This window comes from Excalfactoria chinensis, chromosome 8, assembly GCF_039878825.1.
Source record: "Excalfactoria chinensis isolate bCotChi1 chromosome 8, bCotChi1.hap2, whole genome shotgun sequence".
Taxonomy (NCBI): domain Eukaryota; kingdom Metazoa; phylum Chordata; class Aves; order Galliformes; family Phasianidae; genus Excalfactoria; species Excalfactoria chinensis.
This window is the reverse complement of record NC_092832.1, coordinates 2798393-2816238: the sequence shown is the minus strand read 5'-3', so window position 1 is coordinate 2816238 and position 17846 is coordinate 2798393. Positions and strand designations below refer to the sequence as shown.

Below are 17846 nucleotides of genomic sequence, written 5' to 3'. Positions count from 1 at the left end.
TAGTATTCACTCTCTCCTGCCCCTCTGGATTCAAAACAGTTGTCATAAAAAGCTTTCACTCATGGTATACTTAATGTGAAAGTGTGTCTTCACAAGGTGGTTGTATAATCATGTTAAGACAGGTTTATTCAATTTAATGGCTGCTTCTTTTTGCAGCCTGCCTCAGTACAGCAGATCCCCATTCCCATCTATGCACCTCTGCAAGGGCAGCATCAAGCTCAGCTGAGTTTAGGAGCAGCACCAGCTGTGTCACAAGCCCAAGAGTTGTTCAACTCCTCTTTACAGCCTTACAGGTAAGTAACATATGTGAATTCATTTGCTTTTTGGGTGGCAGAATTCACAGAACCCACTGCCTTGCAGATATATTCTGTGCTCAGTGGCTACTTCATTTTTCTGTCTTTCCCTCCCAAAATCTTTAATCTGTTAATTTGCATAAGAACTCCCTAAGCAGATTAGCCAGTTTGCACATACAAGTGGAGCTGCGAAATTCTGGGTTCAGAAATCCAGTGATATTTGTAACTCGAGGAAACAAGGCTGAAAACATCATCAGTCTTAAATACTTACTAACATTTATAAAAGCGGTGTGTAGGGGGGAGGATTCTGAGCCTTTAATTCAGCATTTTGTTTATTTTCTGGTCAAACCAACACTGGAATCTAGAAACACTTCAAATCCTAATTTGAACTCCATGGGTAACCCCAGATGCACTGGGGATAGCAGGTCATGTTTTAGAATAAATATCTTCTGTTTGCTGCAAAAGATAATCAGAAGATCAGCGTATCTCAGGTGGCACTGAATTTGTCTGTGTATGAATCTGCATACAGTTTCCCATCAAAATTGATTCACGGTGGTACTGACACACTTGGTTGGTTTCACTTTGAGAAAGTTTTTTTGTGACAGTAATTACAGGTTTTTGCCTGTGCGTGTAGAAAAGCCTGTTGGTTGTGAGGTAGGAAACTGAAGCCAAACTAAGTAGACTTAGAGGAATCTCACGTGTGTATCCTGAATCCCTTTAATCTCTATCTAAATGCTTTTTTGTACAGGGTGAATTGGACCAAATACTGTTTGTCCTTTCAAAGCTGACAAAAATGGTTGCAAACAATTGGCTAGCTGCGGAAACACAGTCTGGTGTGCAGTCCAGATTAAATAAATGCTTCTGCCTGATGTAGTCACCCACACACCAGTATTAATGGAGTTTCAGGTTGTGCTGTTTAAGGGAACTAAAGCCTTTCCTACATCTTTAAAGTCAGAGAGAAAGATGAGCTGCAGAGGTTACTGGTTTAAAATAGATAAATATGTAGGTAGATGCATATCTAAAACACACAAAAATGTGTCTACTTTGAAGACGGTGTTTACATTCGATACAGAAAAGGTTTTGTTTTTTTTTCCCCAGTGCTTATAATTAAAACTATATGGTTATAAGAATGGTGTGTAACTTAAGGTACAGAATGAAATTAAGCTGGATGTTCTGTAAGGCAAGCACAAGGTCGTTAACGCATAATAGGTTAACAGGGCTAGTGTTACGCTAGTACATATCAACCAAGTTTTTGGTGAAAGGTATTTCTACATGGAAAACGCTGTCCTTTGGGATAAGAGTTTAAGCAACTCTCAGAACTCTTATTTGATTCTCCAATGTGAAGGTGGCAATTCAGCTGACTTGGGGAGTGGTTTGAAGAAGTACTTCCTGGTGGACTAAAACAACCTCTCTGTTGCAGTGCCTCTGTTCTGTTTTTGGTCTTTGTGTTCTAAACTGCTAATTTCCTATGGCGATGACAAAGCAACTGAATATCTAGTTAGAATTAAAGGCTTTGGTGTCTGTCTGTGTTCCAATTTTGAAGCCAGAGCATTCATTTAGAAACTACAGTTGTCAACATCCAGTAACTTAGCTTGTAAGTACTAAAGGTCAGACATTTGATTTCATAGATCTCCAGAGTACAAAAGCAATTTGCCTTATGACTAAGTGAAACTGTTAATGTACTTTCACACTGACCTGCCTTATAGTGCATGAACTAAGAACTAGTAGTTGGTGTATATTGCAATTTGGTTGAATTATGAAGAAATACTTTAGCTTGGTGTGTATAAAGGTGTAAATAAAAAAGCTGGTTATTTTTCATGTGGTCTTTAGTATCTATTGTTTTGCTGTCTGTAGGATATATATATATATATATATATATATATATATCTTTCTCTAGTATAAATTTGGCCTATCAGGCTTTCTAGTGATGTTTAAACAATATAACTCATGGTTTTAATTTTCCAATGGTTCATTGTTGAACTCTTTTTATACATAATGCTCCAATCTATTGCAGGTCCCAGCAAGCTTTTATGCAGAGTGGTTTGTCTCAGCCATCACCAGTAGTTCTGTCTGGTACAGCCTTACACAACTTCCCCACAGTACAACACCAGGAGCTTGCAAAAGCACAGTCAAGCCTGGCGTTTCAGCAGACTTCTAATACACAACCTATTCCAATCTTATATGAACATCAACTTAGTCAAGCTTCAGGACTAGGAGGCTCTCAGCTTCTTGATACACATATTCTCCAGGTAGGAAATACTCAGAAAATGCAAAACTTCTGCAGTGATTTGATTAAAAAAATATTTTGCAATAATAAAATATTACCTATTTCTGTAATAGTTACATGACAGTTGAGGTGGCAGAAAACTTCAGACACTTGGTAGATAATGTTCTTTTAGTTTCATAAACGTACATTAGAACAATCTCTTTAATTGAGGATTGTTCTCCAGAATGTATCACTATCAAAGCTTTTTGTTTGGCTTCTTGTACTGTAGGTGGCAAAGGGCTATTCCACTATTTGCAAATAAGAGCTTTATTACAGTCTGAAACATTCAGGTTTTCATATTTTTGTGCTGTTCTTTCTACCTTACTACTGTGTCACACTGTCTCAGTTTCAAGAATTAAGTATTATCTTAATCATTGTATTATCAAGTATCGTGGAATTAAGTATACTTAATGTTGTTTTCTACTTTTCCTAGGCCAGAGCTACACTCACCCAGGCTTCAAATCTGTATTCTGGGCAAGTTCAACAACCTGGCCAGAGCAATTTCTACAACACTGCCCAGTCTCCCAGTGCTCTCCAGCAGGTAAACTATGGCATGGTAAATTTCCTAAGTTGTATTCTTCTAAAAAGCATGTTGTTGGTGATGGTTTGGGTAGGTGATGGGAGAGGAGGTTTCAGAGAATCCTTAATTCTTCTAAACTGCAAGAATTAAAAACTGATAGTGATGGGAAGTTACTGCAGCAGCACTGCAGAACTGAGTTACTGAGAACCTTCTCTTAAATAGGTCACATTCCAATGACAAGCAAAGATGTAGTTTGCACAGTGCTGTTGCTAATTGGTTGAGGCATGTGCTGCCTTCCTGGTATGAGTATTGGTTGGTGGTGGAAAGAAACAAGTAAACTTAAGGGTGCTTTGTGCAGCCCAGTTGTTAACACCCAAGTTTCACTGAGCTGAAAAGTCAGACCTGCCACATGTCAGAGATGAAACGTGTAGAAAGCAACTGAGAAGTGGATGGATAAAACAAGCAAAATAAGACAGCCGGGTCAGTAAGAGGCGACAGGAGATTTGTAGAATAGCTCCGGTGGAATTCTTTAGTGAAAGATCTGTTAATTTGCTATGTGCAGGTATTGTCATATTTACAGCATGCTGTCTACTGGCTTCCATCTTCTGATTTAAAATTTAAGTGGCTTTGAAGAGGGGGAGTGAGGGGGGGAAAAGCTATAGTAGTCTCCTTAGTATGTGAGAAGTTACCAAATCAGATGTCTAGAAAAGGATATTGAAAGATTGGGTCTCATCTGTTGAAAAAAGAGTGTGGTTTTAAGGACCTCCTGGAAACGTTCATGTTTTTAATGTGTTCAGGTATGACTGTTTCTGTACTTGAAATATTTTATCATTCAGAGCAGAACCTTTTTAAGTCTTTCACATCTGGAGGATATCTTACCATTCACAGTCTTGAAGTCGCACAGTATATTTTTTTTCAGGTTTGAGAATGGTGGTCTAACTACTGAATGCAATTATTCCTGCCAGTCAGGTCACTGTGGTATTTTCACATGCTTACCCGCTGATCTTTTAAGATCCCTTCCAACCCAAACTGCTCTGTGATTCCGTAAGAAACTAAGCCATTTACCCTGTATGTGACTGAAATCACAAACTAGTAAGGAAAGTTAAATGATGGCCCGTGTGTATACGTTACTGGTGATTCTATACTTCTTTTTTCCCCTCCAGGTAACAGTACCTTTACCAGGATCACAACTTTCTTTGCCCAACTTTGGATCCACAGCACAGCCACTTATTGCCCTGCCCCAGTCTTTACAGCCACCACTACAGCACACACCACCACAAGCACAGGCTCAAAATCTAAGCAGACCTGCACAAGTAACCCAGCCTTTCAGAGGATTAATCCCAGCAGGAACTCAGCACAGCATGATAGCTGCGACTGGAAAGGTATTCATATGGATAAATCTACGGTACCAAAGTTAATATGAAGCATGGCTATCTGCTGATTTGTAGAACCGTTGTGGCAACCTGCAGTGACACTTGCATTTAAAAAGCATGCCTTGACCTTAAAAGTTAGAGAGGGGAAAACAGGAAAGCCAGCCAAGATGAGTTCCTTAGTGACTGTGTGCATCTTGTGAAGGCTTAGCTGAGTTTCATTTGTGGTTGGCTTGCTCCTAGTCAAATTGCACTGCAGGAATACTTTGTTTGATAATGGCTTTGTGGACTAGTAGAATATTTCACGTAGGGCACCCTATAGAAAACTGTAGAGAAGGAATTGTTAAAGCATCATCACAGTGTCAGAGCTGGTTTTCATTCTGGTCATGCTTCTATCTGTCAATGTCTGTTTTTAGTTCTTTTCTTTGCTGGAGTAAATGGAGATTTCATTTGTGCTTCCAAACTGGCACCACATACATTGAATGCATTTGTAATGCTGCCACCTGCTGCATGAATTTGTTCTATTTTGTACCCATTGCTCTAACAGGATAGATGTGATCTTTACTGATACTGTCTTGTTCTCCACGTATCCCAGAGAATTCCTGTCAGGTAGTCGTGGTGAAAAACATCACAAGAGAACCTTGTGTATCTGTGTGTTGATAATTCTAGGGATGGGAAGTTATCCCTTCTACTTTTGTAAGGACATTAAAATCTCTTCTGCCCTTGAACGTGAATCTAAGAGTGAATGGCATGGAAACTAGTCTTTCTAATGCAATGGACTGGAGTGTTGGGGACTTCAGTGTACGTTGTATTATTCATGACCTTAAAACAGAGCTAATTTCTTCTGCTCTTTGAGACTCTGCTTTTCTGAATAGCACCACAGGGTGCGTAATGAGAGCACAGAACATAACATTGTGTGCAAAGGATGGTCTTACAGCAGAAGAAAACTTGCCTTGAGTGACAGCTCTATCAAGGAAGTAACACTGAAACAGTGCAGGAAACTTGAATACTACAAGGAGATTTTCTCCTTTATGTGGAGCCTCTGTGGCACCTGCTAATGAAGTGTAGATTTGCCATCCCATCATGATCTCGTCTGCAAATCTGAAATTGCATCTACATGGGATTTTTGGATAGTTTACAGCACCACACACTTGCAACACTTTCAGGTGGCCCTGATAACACTGTGCATGAGCACAGCCAAGCTTTCTGTCAGGTGCAGGAAGGTCTTTTCCTGGAGCAGGAAGGCATGTAGCTCTAAAGCTATGCTGGAAATACTTAGAGCTGGTGACCTGGATTTCAAGGTGCAGTCACTATTGCTTCAGCAAGAAATGAGAAAGCTACTGTGGGTTGTTTCCATAGGTGCCTTTGCTGTTCTGTTAGGGGCTCCATCATCTTCCTGCTAAAGGTATCCAGATGAAAACAAAACTCGCTTACATTTGACTTCGTGTTGTTATTATTAATAGCTGTGTGTGGAGGGATGCCCAGAGACAAATTTATTCTGTTGACTTTATCTGAAAAATAACATGCAAGACTCATTGCTCTGTTCAGAATCTAAGGATTTTCAATGCAAAAGATTTCTTGGCTGTGCTTTTGTGTTTTGTTGTTTTGGGTTTTTTTTGCTTTTTCTAGAACTTGCTTATTTTATTCAGCTCTTCCTTGCAGCGTTTTGCCGTATTGTAGTTAAGTATTTCCATGTGGTATCTGAGGTGGGAGAGGAAACTTGAACTCTAAGCTGTATAAAGTTTCTTTACTCTTACTGAATTAACATAAGGATTGCTGTGCTTTTCAGATATCAGAAATGGAACTGAAGGCATTTGGAGGCAGTATTGATGTTAAACCTGGAACACCACCAGTGTCTGGCAGAAGCACTACTCCAACATCCAGTCCCTTCCGGTAAATCTCTTTTCAAGCTGGAGATTCTTGAAATCAGATCTGGAAAATTCACCTGGTCATACATGAACAGCCAGCTCTGAAAAGCATGGGATGAAGGGCTAGTAATGCCAAATACAGTGTTTAATCTGAACTTAAAAGGAGCGTGATCTTAAGGTGTATGTCATCAGATCCCCACTGCATTCAGCCAGAAAAATAAAGCTCTGAAATAAGGCATGAAAAATACTTTGGAATTAAATGGAGCTAAACAGATTGACTAAAGATGAGCAAAAAACCTGAAACTGGGCAGGGAAGATAAACTTTGGAGTAAAACTATCAAGACTGTTTGACTTCCCTGAGCGTAATAGTAATTGCAGTGTTGAAACAAAAAGCACCTGAGCAGTAGTTCTTAGAGCAGTTCTGTTATAGATCCCACACCTTTGTTTCCTAAGCTTCTCGTGATGGAAATGAAGCAGTTGGCAGGTTGACTTGGTTAACTGACAAATTGGATTGAATTCTCATATGCAGAATGTACCTCTTAGTTGTAGAACGTACCTCTTACTCTGGTGCTTGTGGGTGCAGTTGAGTGGGCTGAAGGAACTTTGGAGCTAGATAGTTTTGTTCTTGAAAACTGCACGGTAACTGTATTTCATTGGCTCTCAGTGTAGCAGGCTGAAAGCATTCAGGCTTTTCTAGTGAAGCAGAAATTAGTTTGAACTCCTGCATGCGATCCTGAATTCTTGCCTGCAACACTTCACATAAGAAAAAATTAAAGGAACAAGGAAGATGGTGGTCTGTGTCATCTGTGTCCTGTAGAGGTGTCCTGTAGAGATACTCTTGTGTAGAATCTCTGAGGTGCAGCTGAAGCAGGATGGTGCCATCAGCGTTGGTGTTAAGTGGGAAGGTACTGGGAAGATGCAGAAAAATGTAATATTGCTCAAAAGTCCCAAGTAAAAACTAAAGAGAAACTTGTGAAACGTTGTGTGTGCTGAGTTTAGCTGCCTTCCTCGTCACTGCTGTCCTGCTGCTCATTTCACATTGTGTTTTGCCCATACGCTCTGCATGAGAGCTCTCTGCAAGTCAGCCTCCTTTTTAAAGAAGGCTGTTCACTCTTCCCTCCTTTGATTGAGAGCGAGCGATGTGACTCTAACTGTTGTTTTTCTTCAGGGCCAGTTCTACAAGTCCTAACAATCAGTCCAATAAAATGAACAGCATTGTCTACCAGAAGCAGTTCCAGTCAGCTGCTGCTGCTGTGAGAATGACCCAGCCATTTCCTGCACAGTTTGCACCACAGGTAGGCAGCTGGTGGCTTCCTGCAGGCAAATCTTGCTCTGTATAACTGAGTGACTTCTCTCAACCTTGCTGTGTTTCTTCACGTTTTATCACAGGGAGATGCACAATGAAATCCTTTTGAAAATAAAGAAACGTGTGAAGAAACTGATTTCAAGATCAAAGCAAAAATAGCTTCGGGTCTTGCTAACCGGTAGTGCAGATTTTGTGGTGGGTTTAATTGGACAGTTCTGTGTGTGCCAGGGAATCTGTCAGTAGCTGAATGAGGTCAGTTCTTGTGCTGGCTTTCCAGGGAGTGCAGCTTTACAAGGGTGCTGCGTCCCAGTTGTGAGTGACTGTAGCCAGGCTGCCAGGGAGATGTAGCCTCTGTTAAAACATAGGATATTTCTCTTTAGGCTTTAACACCGGAGTGTCTGACAGCAGAGCATAAGGTTTGATTTTGTTATTTCTTTGGATTGCAACTAGCAGAAACTACATAGACTTTTCAGCACTGCCTTTCTCTATGACTCCTCCACCACCTTGCCTGGGTCTTCTCCCTTATTATTTACAGTGTCTAAGTTGTCAGCAGTACTTGAAGGCACAGCAGCACTGTAGTGCTGTTTTGTCCTGGAATTTAAGCATGGCCTCTCACCATAAAAGCCTGTTTTCTTGCCATCAGTTTGACAGCAGAGCAGGCATTTTTTTTCCCCCCATAAGCTGATGCCAACATGCAATCTAGTTGGCAGTTTTCTAATCGTTAAATGTCTCTTTTTGTTGTTTTTCCCCCACTTAGATCCTCTCTCAGCCTAACCTGCTCCCTCCATTGGTAAGAGCCCCATATACTAACACCTTCCCAGCGCCTGTTCAGAGGCTGCCAATAGTACTGCATAGTCAGATGCCGTCTCAGATGATCACAGGCCTTATGAGCCACCCTCGCTTACCGCATGTGGCCAGAGGTCTTTGTGGATCAGTGTCTGGAGCCAGAGGCAGTCAGGCCCAGGCTGCGATGAAGGCTGAACAAGACATGAAGGTTAGTATTTGAACTGCGGTGCTGCTAACACCAGTTCAGTCTTGACGGCTTGTAGGGCAGGAATGTGTCTGCGGATCATGTCTTAATTCAGATGCCTCTGGAGCTGAAGCCAGTAGCCGGGCCTCCAAGAGCTGAACATAGACCTGTCCTAAACCTCGTTTTGTATTTTGTTTTTCTATTAATACGAACCTGAGACTAAAAGAATGATTAGGGAGCTTCCTTTCTCAAGTGCTCCTGTGGTGAGCGGCTGTGAAGCAGCTGCCGCTGCCTAAGGCAGTCTGACAACTGGATTTTTGAAGGAGCGATGAAGCCCATGAGCTTGAGTGCTAGCTGTCATTTCACATCTCCCCCAACTCTGAGCAGTGGTGTGAACTCTCGTGTCCCAGCCAGACTTGCTTCTAGCTTATTCTGGTCATTCTTTTCCTGGTGAGTTGCAGTGCCTGTGATAAGTCTCTCTAACGGAATGCAGTGTGATGTGGTATGCTCTGCAGAAGAGGTGGCTGCATTTTAGTAGCAGTCATGTATCTTGTTAGAGTGCTTTGGGACCCTTAAGGATGAGACAAGCTCTTATAAGGCATAGATTGCAGTACAGGGATTCTGCAGACACTGTACGCTTAGCTCATCTAGCTGCTTTCTGCAGAATAAGCTGCTTATGTGGATGGATGGTGACAAGGAGCTCCCTTAAGTGCTATCATTGGCCACCTCTCATCTGGAGGGGTATAAAGTAAAAGAGTATGCTTTTCCCGATGACCTCTGGTTGTAGGAGTTGATTACCCCCATTTAAATAGGCCAAACATCTGGGATTTTTCTACCACCAGTTGATGCCATCTGGAGACCTAACAGATGATGTTTTAAGGGTATTTAAGTCTCGAGTCTGTGTTACAAACTGGATCTAACCTGTCAGATCAAATACAGACATGCAGTCCTGGCTTTCTGAATCTCCCTGCAAGTGCTGTTCAGAAGGATTTAAGTTATTTTGTCATGCTTGGTTGCCTGTGATCAAATCATCCGGCTTTTTACCCTTAACCTCAGGGGATATCTGAAGTTACACAAAGGATTTCAGGTGTCTGTCTGGCTTCAGTAAGACCAGGCTGTAGTCGCAGTTTGGCATGCCAGAGTTCACAGATTTGTTTTCTATTCTGTTACTGGTTTTGGCTACTTGAAGCAATTAGATGTTTTTGAAACCAAGACATCGTGTTCTGGGCTTTGGCTACTTTTTGTCTCCAACTTCCTGTAAAGTACTTAACATACAGAGAGGCGCATGGGTTCTGGATGTCTGTGTTGTGGTTGGGTTCTCTGTATAAAGTAGGTCTTATTTTTAAAAAGGCATTTAACTGCTTCCAGGAAGTTTAACTGGCAGTGCAGCTCCTGCTATACCCACATCTGGGATGGGGAGGAGGGCCAGGTGTTCGGTCTGAAGCATCTGGTGTGCACGGCTCTTCACTGACGTGTGGAAGGTCCAGCATAAGACTGCAGCTTTAACACTTGGTCGTGAAGGCTGAACTTAACAAGTGCAAGTCGAGGTTTCCTGGGTGGGATCAGGAGGGATCTGGAGAAAGCCTGGCAGTCATTTGTGCTTCCCAGGATGAGAACTTGAGTTGGAAGCAGATACAGCTTCAGCTACATGTAGCACAGATTCGAGTCGGGTTCAGTTGCAGTGGCACTGCAGGCTCCAAAGTCTGTGTCCAGAGCAACAGGGGGGAAATTTGGCTGCTGAGACTGCTTCTCTCCACCTGCCCCATGCTCTGAGCTTCCTGAGTGCAGGGCCTGGATGAAGGGCAGCTGGTGTGGCCCTCTGTGCTTGTGTTGATGGGTAGTGTCAGAGCTCGAATGTGTTCTGGTCCCGTCTGACACTGTGCAATGAAACTTCAGTTTGTTTGTACTCTTTCAGGGCTGTTTGTACTTTTGGGTTCTGTAATGCTAGTCAGCAACATAAAAAGACGTGAGATGATTGAAACTTGTTCTTGGTTCTTATCTCTTGTGGATGTGAGGATTGAGAAGAGCAAGGGAAGCCGAGGCACGATGCTGTGCCTGCTGTGTTGGTATCTGGGAAGGAGCTGGATAGACACTGCCCTTGTGGCAAAGCCTGGCCAAGGTGGTCAGTCCTTTCATTTGGAAATTGCTTTTGTGAAGTCGCTTTTATTCCTGTGCCCATCTCTTCAGTAAATGTATTTTCTTCCTTTCTTAAGGCAAAGCAGAGAGCAGAGGTACTTCAGTCCACCCAGAGGTTCTTTTCTGAGCAGCAGCAGAGCAAACCAATAGGAGGCAAAGCGCAGAAAGTGGATGAGAACGGGAGCAAACCCTCCGAGGCCATCGCTGACTCTTCAGCAGTCTGCCAGGACAAAGCAGAGGAGAAGCCTGCCCCCGCACCTCCTGCAGCTACAAAGCCTGTTAGAACTGGACCAATCAAACCTCAGGCAATCAAAACCGAAGAAACAAAATCTTAGAGGCTGTATTTCCTTGGAGGCTGGGGGGGGGGAAGGGGGCGGACGGGGGAGATGGTGGCGGCAGCAGCATGAATTTGTAGCCCCAAGGATGAGGCAGCAGTCCTCTCTCCCTGCAGGGCTCTGAACTACATAAAGGGACATAGAAGCTGTCAGCAGTTATGAATTTAAACTGCTGCGTATCCAGCTGAGCTTCCGGGCTCTTTGGGCTTATTATTTCCTGTGACAGCATGAAGACCGCTCTTGGTAGTGTGCACGTTTCACACGTGTGCGCGTGTTTTGGCTTTCACACCTGTGTGCTTCCCAGCCTGAACGCTGAGAAATAGCACAGCGAGGAAGGCGGCTGGGGAGGCGTGTTCCTAGCTGACCAGATGAGTACTCTCACTTTCTTCTGATCTCCAGCTGCTATTTACCTTTTTATAAACTCGTGAGTATGAGAACATGCAGATCTGACAATGGTGCTGGGCCAAGTAACGTGTAAGTTTGTAGTGACTTAAGGAGCTCCCGTGTTGTACTAAACAGGGATTCACGTAGCTGGCAGAATCACCTTTACTGTGTGACGTAGCACAAAGGGTAACGTGGCAGCTTCGAACTCCCTCTGCAGGCAGTGCTTTGCTGGCTGCTGCTTCTTGGGTGACAATACCCTGTATCTAAGATCACAATATGAAAATGCTACTTGGCCACCTGTGTTCTCTACACCCACCCCCTCAGTCGCTCACCTCTGGAGCTGAAAGGCTGATTGCATCAATAGTCCCCGTTACTCCGTACACCTCTGTCCAGTCTTTCTATGAAGCGAGTGATCTTTAAACGGTTTCCAGCTTATGTCTGTATACAGCGATGAGCACTTAGAGCTGTGCCACCAGAATAAAAGAAACCTTGTTGGATCCAAGAGAACCTTCTCTAAAAGGTGCATTCTTTCTATCGGAGCCGCGTCGCACCGCTTCCCCGCCCACGGTGTGCAGGAACGTAGAATCAAGTCAGATAATGCCTTTTGAATTGTATCCTCTAGTATTATAGCTGTAGGACAGTACTGTATGATACTTCTGTGAATGTAAGATATCCCGTACCTGCTTATGATATGTAGTAGTGACTGTGCTATACTGGAGCTGTTTTTAATAATGTTATTCTGGAGGTTTTTTTGTTTTGTTTTTTTTTTCCAGACGATGATTGCAAAGCTAATAAAAGCACCAGGTACCACATCAGTAGCAGAACTTGCTGGTTTTTTTCTGGGATTTTTGTTGTTGTTGTTACTTTGGTGTGGTTGCTCTTTTGTTTCTTATTCTGGAAAGAAGAGTGAGTTGGAAGCCTGATGTGTATAATTTTGTTGGGGTGACTGCAGAAGCTGGAGAGGCCGTTGCTGCTATTGATGCCTCGTGAATCGCTCTTGGTTCTCTTTTTATATAAATATATATATATAGAATTTGAATTTTTGGAAACTTGAGCTGTGATGTCAACTCCGGGCAAAGCAAAGGCGCAATCCCACGTGGTGCGAGTTGGCATTGTACAGAGATTAACAGCCATATTGGTCTAGAAATGTTAAACTGCAGTTCTTTTTTTTTTTCCCCTTCCCATTTGTACAGGGGTAACGCACTGTATTAAATATGTACGGTCTTATTTACATGGGTTTGATTACAGAAACTAATAAAGTATTCTCTAAATAAAGTATGCTGGTACTCTCGTGATTAGCAGTGCCGCAGGATGCCAGGAGAGCGCCAGCTGTGCCAGGTGAGGAGCGTGTGCTGCAGCCTGGGAAGGCAGAAGGGCCGGAGAGAAAAACTGAGTCTGAAGCGGCTCTTTTGGTGGCTTCCCTCTGCTCCTGCTGCTCCTGTGCTCCATCAAGATCTCGGGTGCCACGGCCTGCACAGAGCTCTGCAAGGAGCGTTCTGCTGCTTGCATCCCCTGGACGTGACGTCGCTGGTGAGCTGCTCGGTGTTGGAGACTCGTGGTGCTTTGCTTGCAGAAATGCTGCTTGTGGGAGACTTGGATTCAGCCTGCTGGCTGCTCTCAGCTCGTGCTGACAGCAAGATGTGCCTGTTCCTGTTGGGAACGCTTCCCTTGCAGGGAGCTTCCCTCTGCTGCTGCTCAGACCTGTGATGCTCCATGCCCAACTCACTGCTTCGTGGCCAGAAGGGAAGAAGAAAATGGCCGAGCACCCAATGCACCCACTACACACCAGACACTTACTGACCTTTGTCTTCCTCCTGGCACACCCTGAAGCGCGGGTCGGAGTGAGGGGTTGAAAACCTCAGCAGCCCTTCAGCTGCAGGTGATCGCTGAGCAGAGCAGCTGCTGCGGTGTCTGGGGAAGGCAGCTGCTCCCTGCCGGCCACCAGGGGGTACGCTGTGCATAGCCGACATCCAGTGCTTTTTCTTCCCGTTTCTGTCTTGGGGCAGAGAAACAATTCTGCCCTGGGAAAAGACATGGGAAAGAGCCGTGCTGCTGCCGGGCAGGCTGGGGCTGGGCAGGCTGGGGCTGTGCTTTGGGGGCAGCTGGAGCCCCGTCCTGCTGGGGTCGGTTCGGGGCTTCCCTGCAGAACTGCAGCGGTGTGGATCAGATGGAGGCGCTGTCACCTGCGGCTGGAGCCACGTGCAGAAGCGACTCCTGAGCAGGTAACGCTGCAGGTAAAGCGCTGTTCTTGTGGGAGAAGGACGAGCACGGCTACAGGGAGCAGCTGGGAGGATGAGGAAGAAGGTGGGAGAAATGAGTGTCTGTTCTCTGCTGGCTCGTTTTTGTCTTGGAGGTGGGTTTTGGTGCATCATGGCAGCCCCGGGGCTCTCTCTGGCTGTCAGGAACAACTGCACTGCAAGTCCCACAAATCGGGAAGCCGTTGCATTTGGGGAGCTCAGGGAAAGACTGTAACTGTTCTCAAAGACAGCAGCAGGGGTTGGTGTGAGTGGGGCCGGAGCCAGCAGCCCTGCTCAGCTCAACCTTTCTGCTGGGCTTTGGGAGGGGAGGGAATCTCTGGGAGTGGGACCAGGTGGCCTTTAAGGGTCCCTTCCACCTCAGTTCTCTCTCTGCCGAGCCATTCACCCCCAGGGTGGGATTCAGAGTGAGGCAGCGGGTCGGCTGCTCTATTAGGGCCACGGGCAGCAGTTCCCCAAGGCCAGGAGTGCTGTGACGGACTGAAGTTTATTGCTATCAGCTGTGCCTGCACTGCGGCCCCTCGCGCTGCCGGCCCAGCTCTCGGCCCTCGTACAGCGCCCAGCAGGTGTGCAGGGCGGGCATGGGGCTGCGGTCGATGGCGGGGTTGTTGCACTGAGCTGTTGGGAGCCACGGGAAGGTCTCAGCCCTGGGCTCGGCCTCCCTCAGGGTGGCAGCGGGCTGCTCCTTGACGCAGGCCCGCACGTGGAGCCGGCTGCCCCGCAGCACGCAGGTGTTGCAGGCCCCGCAACACTCCGGCTCCGCGGAGGGGGCACCGGAGGCTCCCAGCTCCTCCCACCGCTCCTCCCGCAGCTCCAGCTCCTCATCCCTGGAGAAGACGGCGTGGCTGACGGAGGGCGGGGGGATGTGCTGCCGGTCCACCTCGCCGTAGTCCTGCAGTGAAGTGGCGGCCAGCTGCGGGGCGACGCAGAGGTGGCAGCAGCTGCAGGATATGGCCTCCCCAGGCCTGGACACCGTGCAGAGGGAGCTGAGGCATCTCAGTGCCACTGAGGCTCGCCGCGGGTCACGGGGCTCTGCTCTACCGACAGGCTTCACCATGGTGATGATGTGGGCGCATCACTGCTGGGGGGCACAGCTTTGCCTGCGCTGCTCTGCTCTGCCCCAGCCCTGCTGCAGGCCTGCGGGAGGAGAAGGGTGCTCAGAGCCTCCAGGAGCCAGCAGCCACAGGGGCAGCGAGTGCTGACGCTTGCTGGGATGTACCCCATCCCTGCTCCACCCCCACTTAAAGCAGAGCCCCCCCAGCCCTCCGGACTCACCGGCATTGCAGGATGTGTGCGCTGCCTGGTTCTGGGACTCACGTTGCCTTGGTGCCTGTGGCATCCCCTTGTCCACTGCCATTCTAGAACAGGACCGTGCCTTTGTCCCCCACCCTGGGGCTGCAGCAGATGACCAGCACTGCTCCGCAAGGACAGGACACGGCACGCTCCCATCCCCCAAACCTGCCTCCCACCGGTCCCAAACTCGCCCCCTGAACCTTGTGATAATATTTTTATTAAGCAAATCTCCAGGGTTTTAGCGGCTGAAACTCACACGTTTGTTCTGATTTAATACTGCAGCATTTATTGGGGCGTCCCCCCCAAGCTGAGGGGGTTGCAAGCCACCTACAGCCTTTCTACAATAAATAGTGATAACTGCAGGCTCTGGAAGCAGCATGAGAGAGCTGCTGGCAAGGCAAAGTGAGACAAGGCCAGATGGGATAGGAGCAGTGCAGGGCTCCTGGGCAACGGAGGGCCAGCATGGCTGAAGGTGCCCCCTCACCAGTCCCAGCGGGAAGGCAGCCAGCAGCCTGCACACCTGAACCCTGCCCGCTCCCATCTCTGCGCTGGGAGGACACTGGAGCAGGGCTGGGAGCCACCAGCACCCACTCAGAGCCACAAGGGCCAGACAGGGACGCATCCACCGGCACAGCTCAGCCCTGGGAAGCGCTTTGTTTCAAGGAGCACAACGGGATCTCTTTGCAGGAGGCATCAGCAGGAGGCCAGGCGCCGGGCAGCGCTCAGGCGTGGGCAAGGCGCACGGGGTAGGCCACCATGTTGTAGCTGTCCCAGGCGAAGAGCCGCCGCTCCGCCGGGTTGTAGTCCACCATGCTGAGGTACTGGAAGCGGTTCTCAAAGGGGATGCTGAGGCTGCGGCTGGTGCTGGTGGCCGTGTCGTAGGCAAAGTTGATGGTGGCATTGGGCGCGGAGTAGCTGCTGACAGTGTACAGAGTCCCGCAGATGATGAAGGAGTTGGCCACCGACTGCTTGCGGATGTTGGTCTCCCAGGTGCGCCGGATCTCCAGGGTCTCGGGGTCCAGCTTGGAGAGGACGATGGCGCCCCTGGCCTTCTCGGTGCTGTACACCACCCACAGCCCCGTCTCATCCACCGCCAGGTCGATGTCGGTGTAGCCGCCCCACGAGTAGGGGTACTGCCCGTGGTAGCCAGCACCCGGCAGCTCCCGCTCGGCAGAGATGGCCTCAGCCCGCAGGTCGTAGCGGGCCAACGCTCGGGAGCGGCGCGGCTGGAAGAAGAGCCCGCCGCGGTAGACGACGGCCCCGGTGCTCTCCAGGGGCCGCGGCAGGACGTGCACCTTGGCAGGGTATCCGCGGGCCAGCTGCTCGGCCGCCTCGTACTGGAAGAGCTGGCGCACCTCCGTGCCCACCGTGTCCACGCGCCACGTGGTCTCCCGTGTGAAGGGCGCCACGGGCTCGGGGTCCTTCATCCACACCCCGTATTTGCCGGCGATGGTGTCGGCCCGGCCCAGCACCACCGGTTCCCCCACCCACGCCAGCTCGCCGCAGCCTGTGGGGACAGCAGGAAGGACGCGTCGGTGCCGGGGTTGCGGTCACGCAGGGCCCCGGGGCTCCCCCAGCCCCACTTCTCCTCGATTCCCCTTACGATGCCCCACGCCGCCACCCCGATGCCCCCCAGCCCAGCCCCGGGGCTGTACCCGAGTCCTCGGCTCGCGGGCGGCCGAGCGCCGTCTCCTCCAGCAGCCGGGACGCAGGGAGCTCCGTCCTCTCCGACTTCAGCTCCTGGTAGCTGAGGGACTCCGGCTCCCACCTGGGGGCTGCAGGGGGGGGGGGCAGGCAGCCGGGTGAGCCCCAGCACCGAGCCCTCACCCCCCCCAAAATGCTTAACATCTGCCTTGGGAGCCTGGTGCCCTGTGCTAGGGCACATCGGTGACCCAGGGCTGGGGGACACGGCTGACCCCACGAGTTTAATTCCCCTTGGGCAGAATCCCGTGGCTCCCCAGATTAGTGTGGTCCATCCCACACCAATGTGGCTGGTATGGAGACGGGGAGAGGGTTTGGGGGTCCCCAGGCTGGGTGCTGCCTCTCGCAGTGGGCAGGCACTGCTCTAGGGGGCAAAGGCAGACGCCCCAGGTTTGGGCACAGGCTGCAGGGTGGAGGGGGAGGGCCAAGGGACCCGATGGTGTCACGGGCTGACCATGGGGAGGATGCGGGACTCGGGGTGCGGAGGGGATGCTCGCGGATTCCCATCCCCCAGCACTGACCTTTGCTGGCGGAGCGCATTGAGTCGCGGCCGGGCACCCCCCCTGTGCCGGAGGGGCAGCGCGCGGCCCTGAGGCGGGCGATCTCCTGGGCCAGCTCCTCTTTCTCCCTCTCCAACCTGCCCTTCTCCTCCTCCAGCCGCTCCTTGTCCCGCCGCAGCTCTTCGCACCCCCCCGGGGCCGCTCTCTGAGTGCCCCGCGGCCACACGCCGCTCAGGTCAGCCCCCCTCGGCCCCGAGCCCCCCGCGCCCCCCGCTCCCTCCAGGCGGCTCAGACGAGCGGTGAGCGCGGCCAGCTCCTCTCGCAGCTGGGCTACGCCGCCGGCCTCGGGGCAGCTGGCCTCGCCGGGGCTGGCCACCGTGAAGCTGTAGGTGCATCTCCCGCTGCCGTCGTTGTGGCGCCGCAGCAGAGCCAAGGGGTCCCCGCGGGCGCTCGGGGCGAGGCCCCCCGCCAGCAGCAGCAGCGACAGCCAAGCGCCCGGCATGGTCCCTCTCGCCGCCCCGCGCAGCCCGCCCGCCTTTATAAAGGGCCGCGGGGACCTTCCGGATGGCCGCGCTCCCCCCGTGCCGCCCGCTGGCAACGCTCCGGGCCAAAGTATTTGCGCGGCCGCGTGTGCCAGGGCTGCGGCGGG

At 49.3% G+C, this 17846-nt stretch overlaps 2 protein-coding genes across 18 annotated transcripts in view; one reads left to right on the top strand and one right to left on the bottom strand.

The window, feature by feature from the left end:
- Positions 1 to 12723, top strand: part of PRRC2C (proline rich coiled-coil 2C) — a 66578-nt gene extending 53855 nt beyond the window's left edge. For 8 of the 16 annotated variants that reach the window (XM_072343724.1, XM_072343735.1, XM_072343732.1 and 5 more), the window contains 7 exons: positions 157 to 293; positions 2308 to 2542; positions 2993 to 3115; positions 4243 to 4461; positions 6239 to 6342; positions 7486 to 7612; positions 10807 to 12723. In XM_072343724.1, coding sequence (XP_072199825.1) covers positions 157 to 293; positions 2308 to 2542; positions 2993 to 3115; positions 4243 to 4461; positions 6239 to 6342; positions 7486 to 7612; positions 10807 to 11064 — 1203 coding nt within the window. In that variant the 3' untranslated portion in view covers positions 11065 to 12723. Of the gene's footprint in view, positions 1 to 156; positions 294 to 2307; positions 2543 to 2992; positions 3116 to 4242; positions 4462 to 6238; positions 6343 to 7485; positions 7613 to 8380; positions 8667 to 10806 lie in introns of those variants that run through there. The other 8 variants (XM_072343736.1, XM_072343734.1, XM_072343729.1 and 5 more) reach the window with 5 other exon arrangements.
- Positions 12724 to 15252: 2529 nt separating this feature from the next.
- On the bottom strand, positions 15253 to 17831 carry MYOC (myocilin). Of its 2 annotated transcripts, XM_072342969.1 has the most exons (3): positions 17219 to 17831; positions 16652 to 16771; positions 15253 to 16503 (listed from the first exon to the last, which is right to left on the bottom strand). In XM_072342969.1, exons 1-3 carry the CDS (start codon positions 17697 to 17699, stop codon positions 15719 to 15721), a joined length of 1386 nt encoding a protein of 461 aa, XP_072199070.1. In that variant the 5' UTR covers positions 17700 to 17831; the 3' UTR covers positions 15253 to 15718. The 2 variants fall into 2 exon arrangements, with proteins under 2 accessions (XP_072199070.1, XP_072199071.1); XM_072342970.1 differs by lacking the exon at positions 16652 to 16771.
- Between the last annotated feature and the right edge of the window lie 15 nt (positions 17832 to 17846).

Excerpts from the sequence above, each read along its gene's own strand:
- MYOC (XM_072342969.1), bottom strand. The coding sequence starts at position 17,699 with ATGCCGGGCGCTTGGCTGTCGCTGCTGCTGCTGGCGGGGGGCCTCGCC. Across the intron at positions 16,772-17,218 it reads AATGCGCTCCGCCAGCAAAG|CCCCCAGGTGGGAGCCGGAG; the intron begins GTCAGTGCTGGG and ends CCCCCCCTGCAG. Across the intron at positions 16,504-16,651 it reads CCCGCGAGCCGAGGACTCGG|GCTGCGGCGAGCTGGCGTGG; the intron begins GTACAGCCCCGG and ends CTGTCCCCACAG.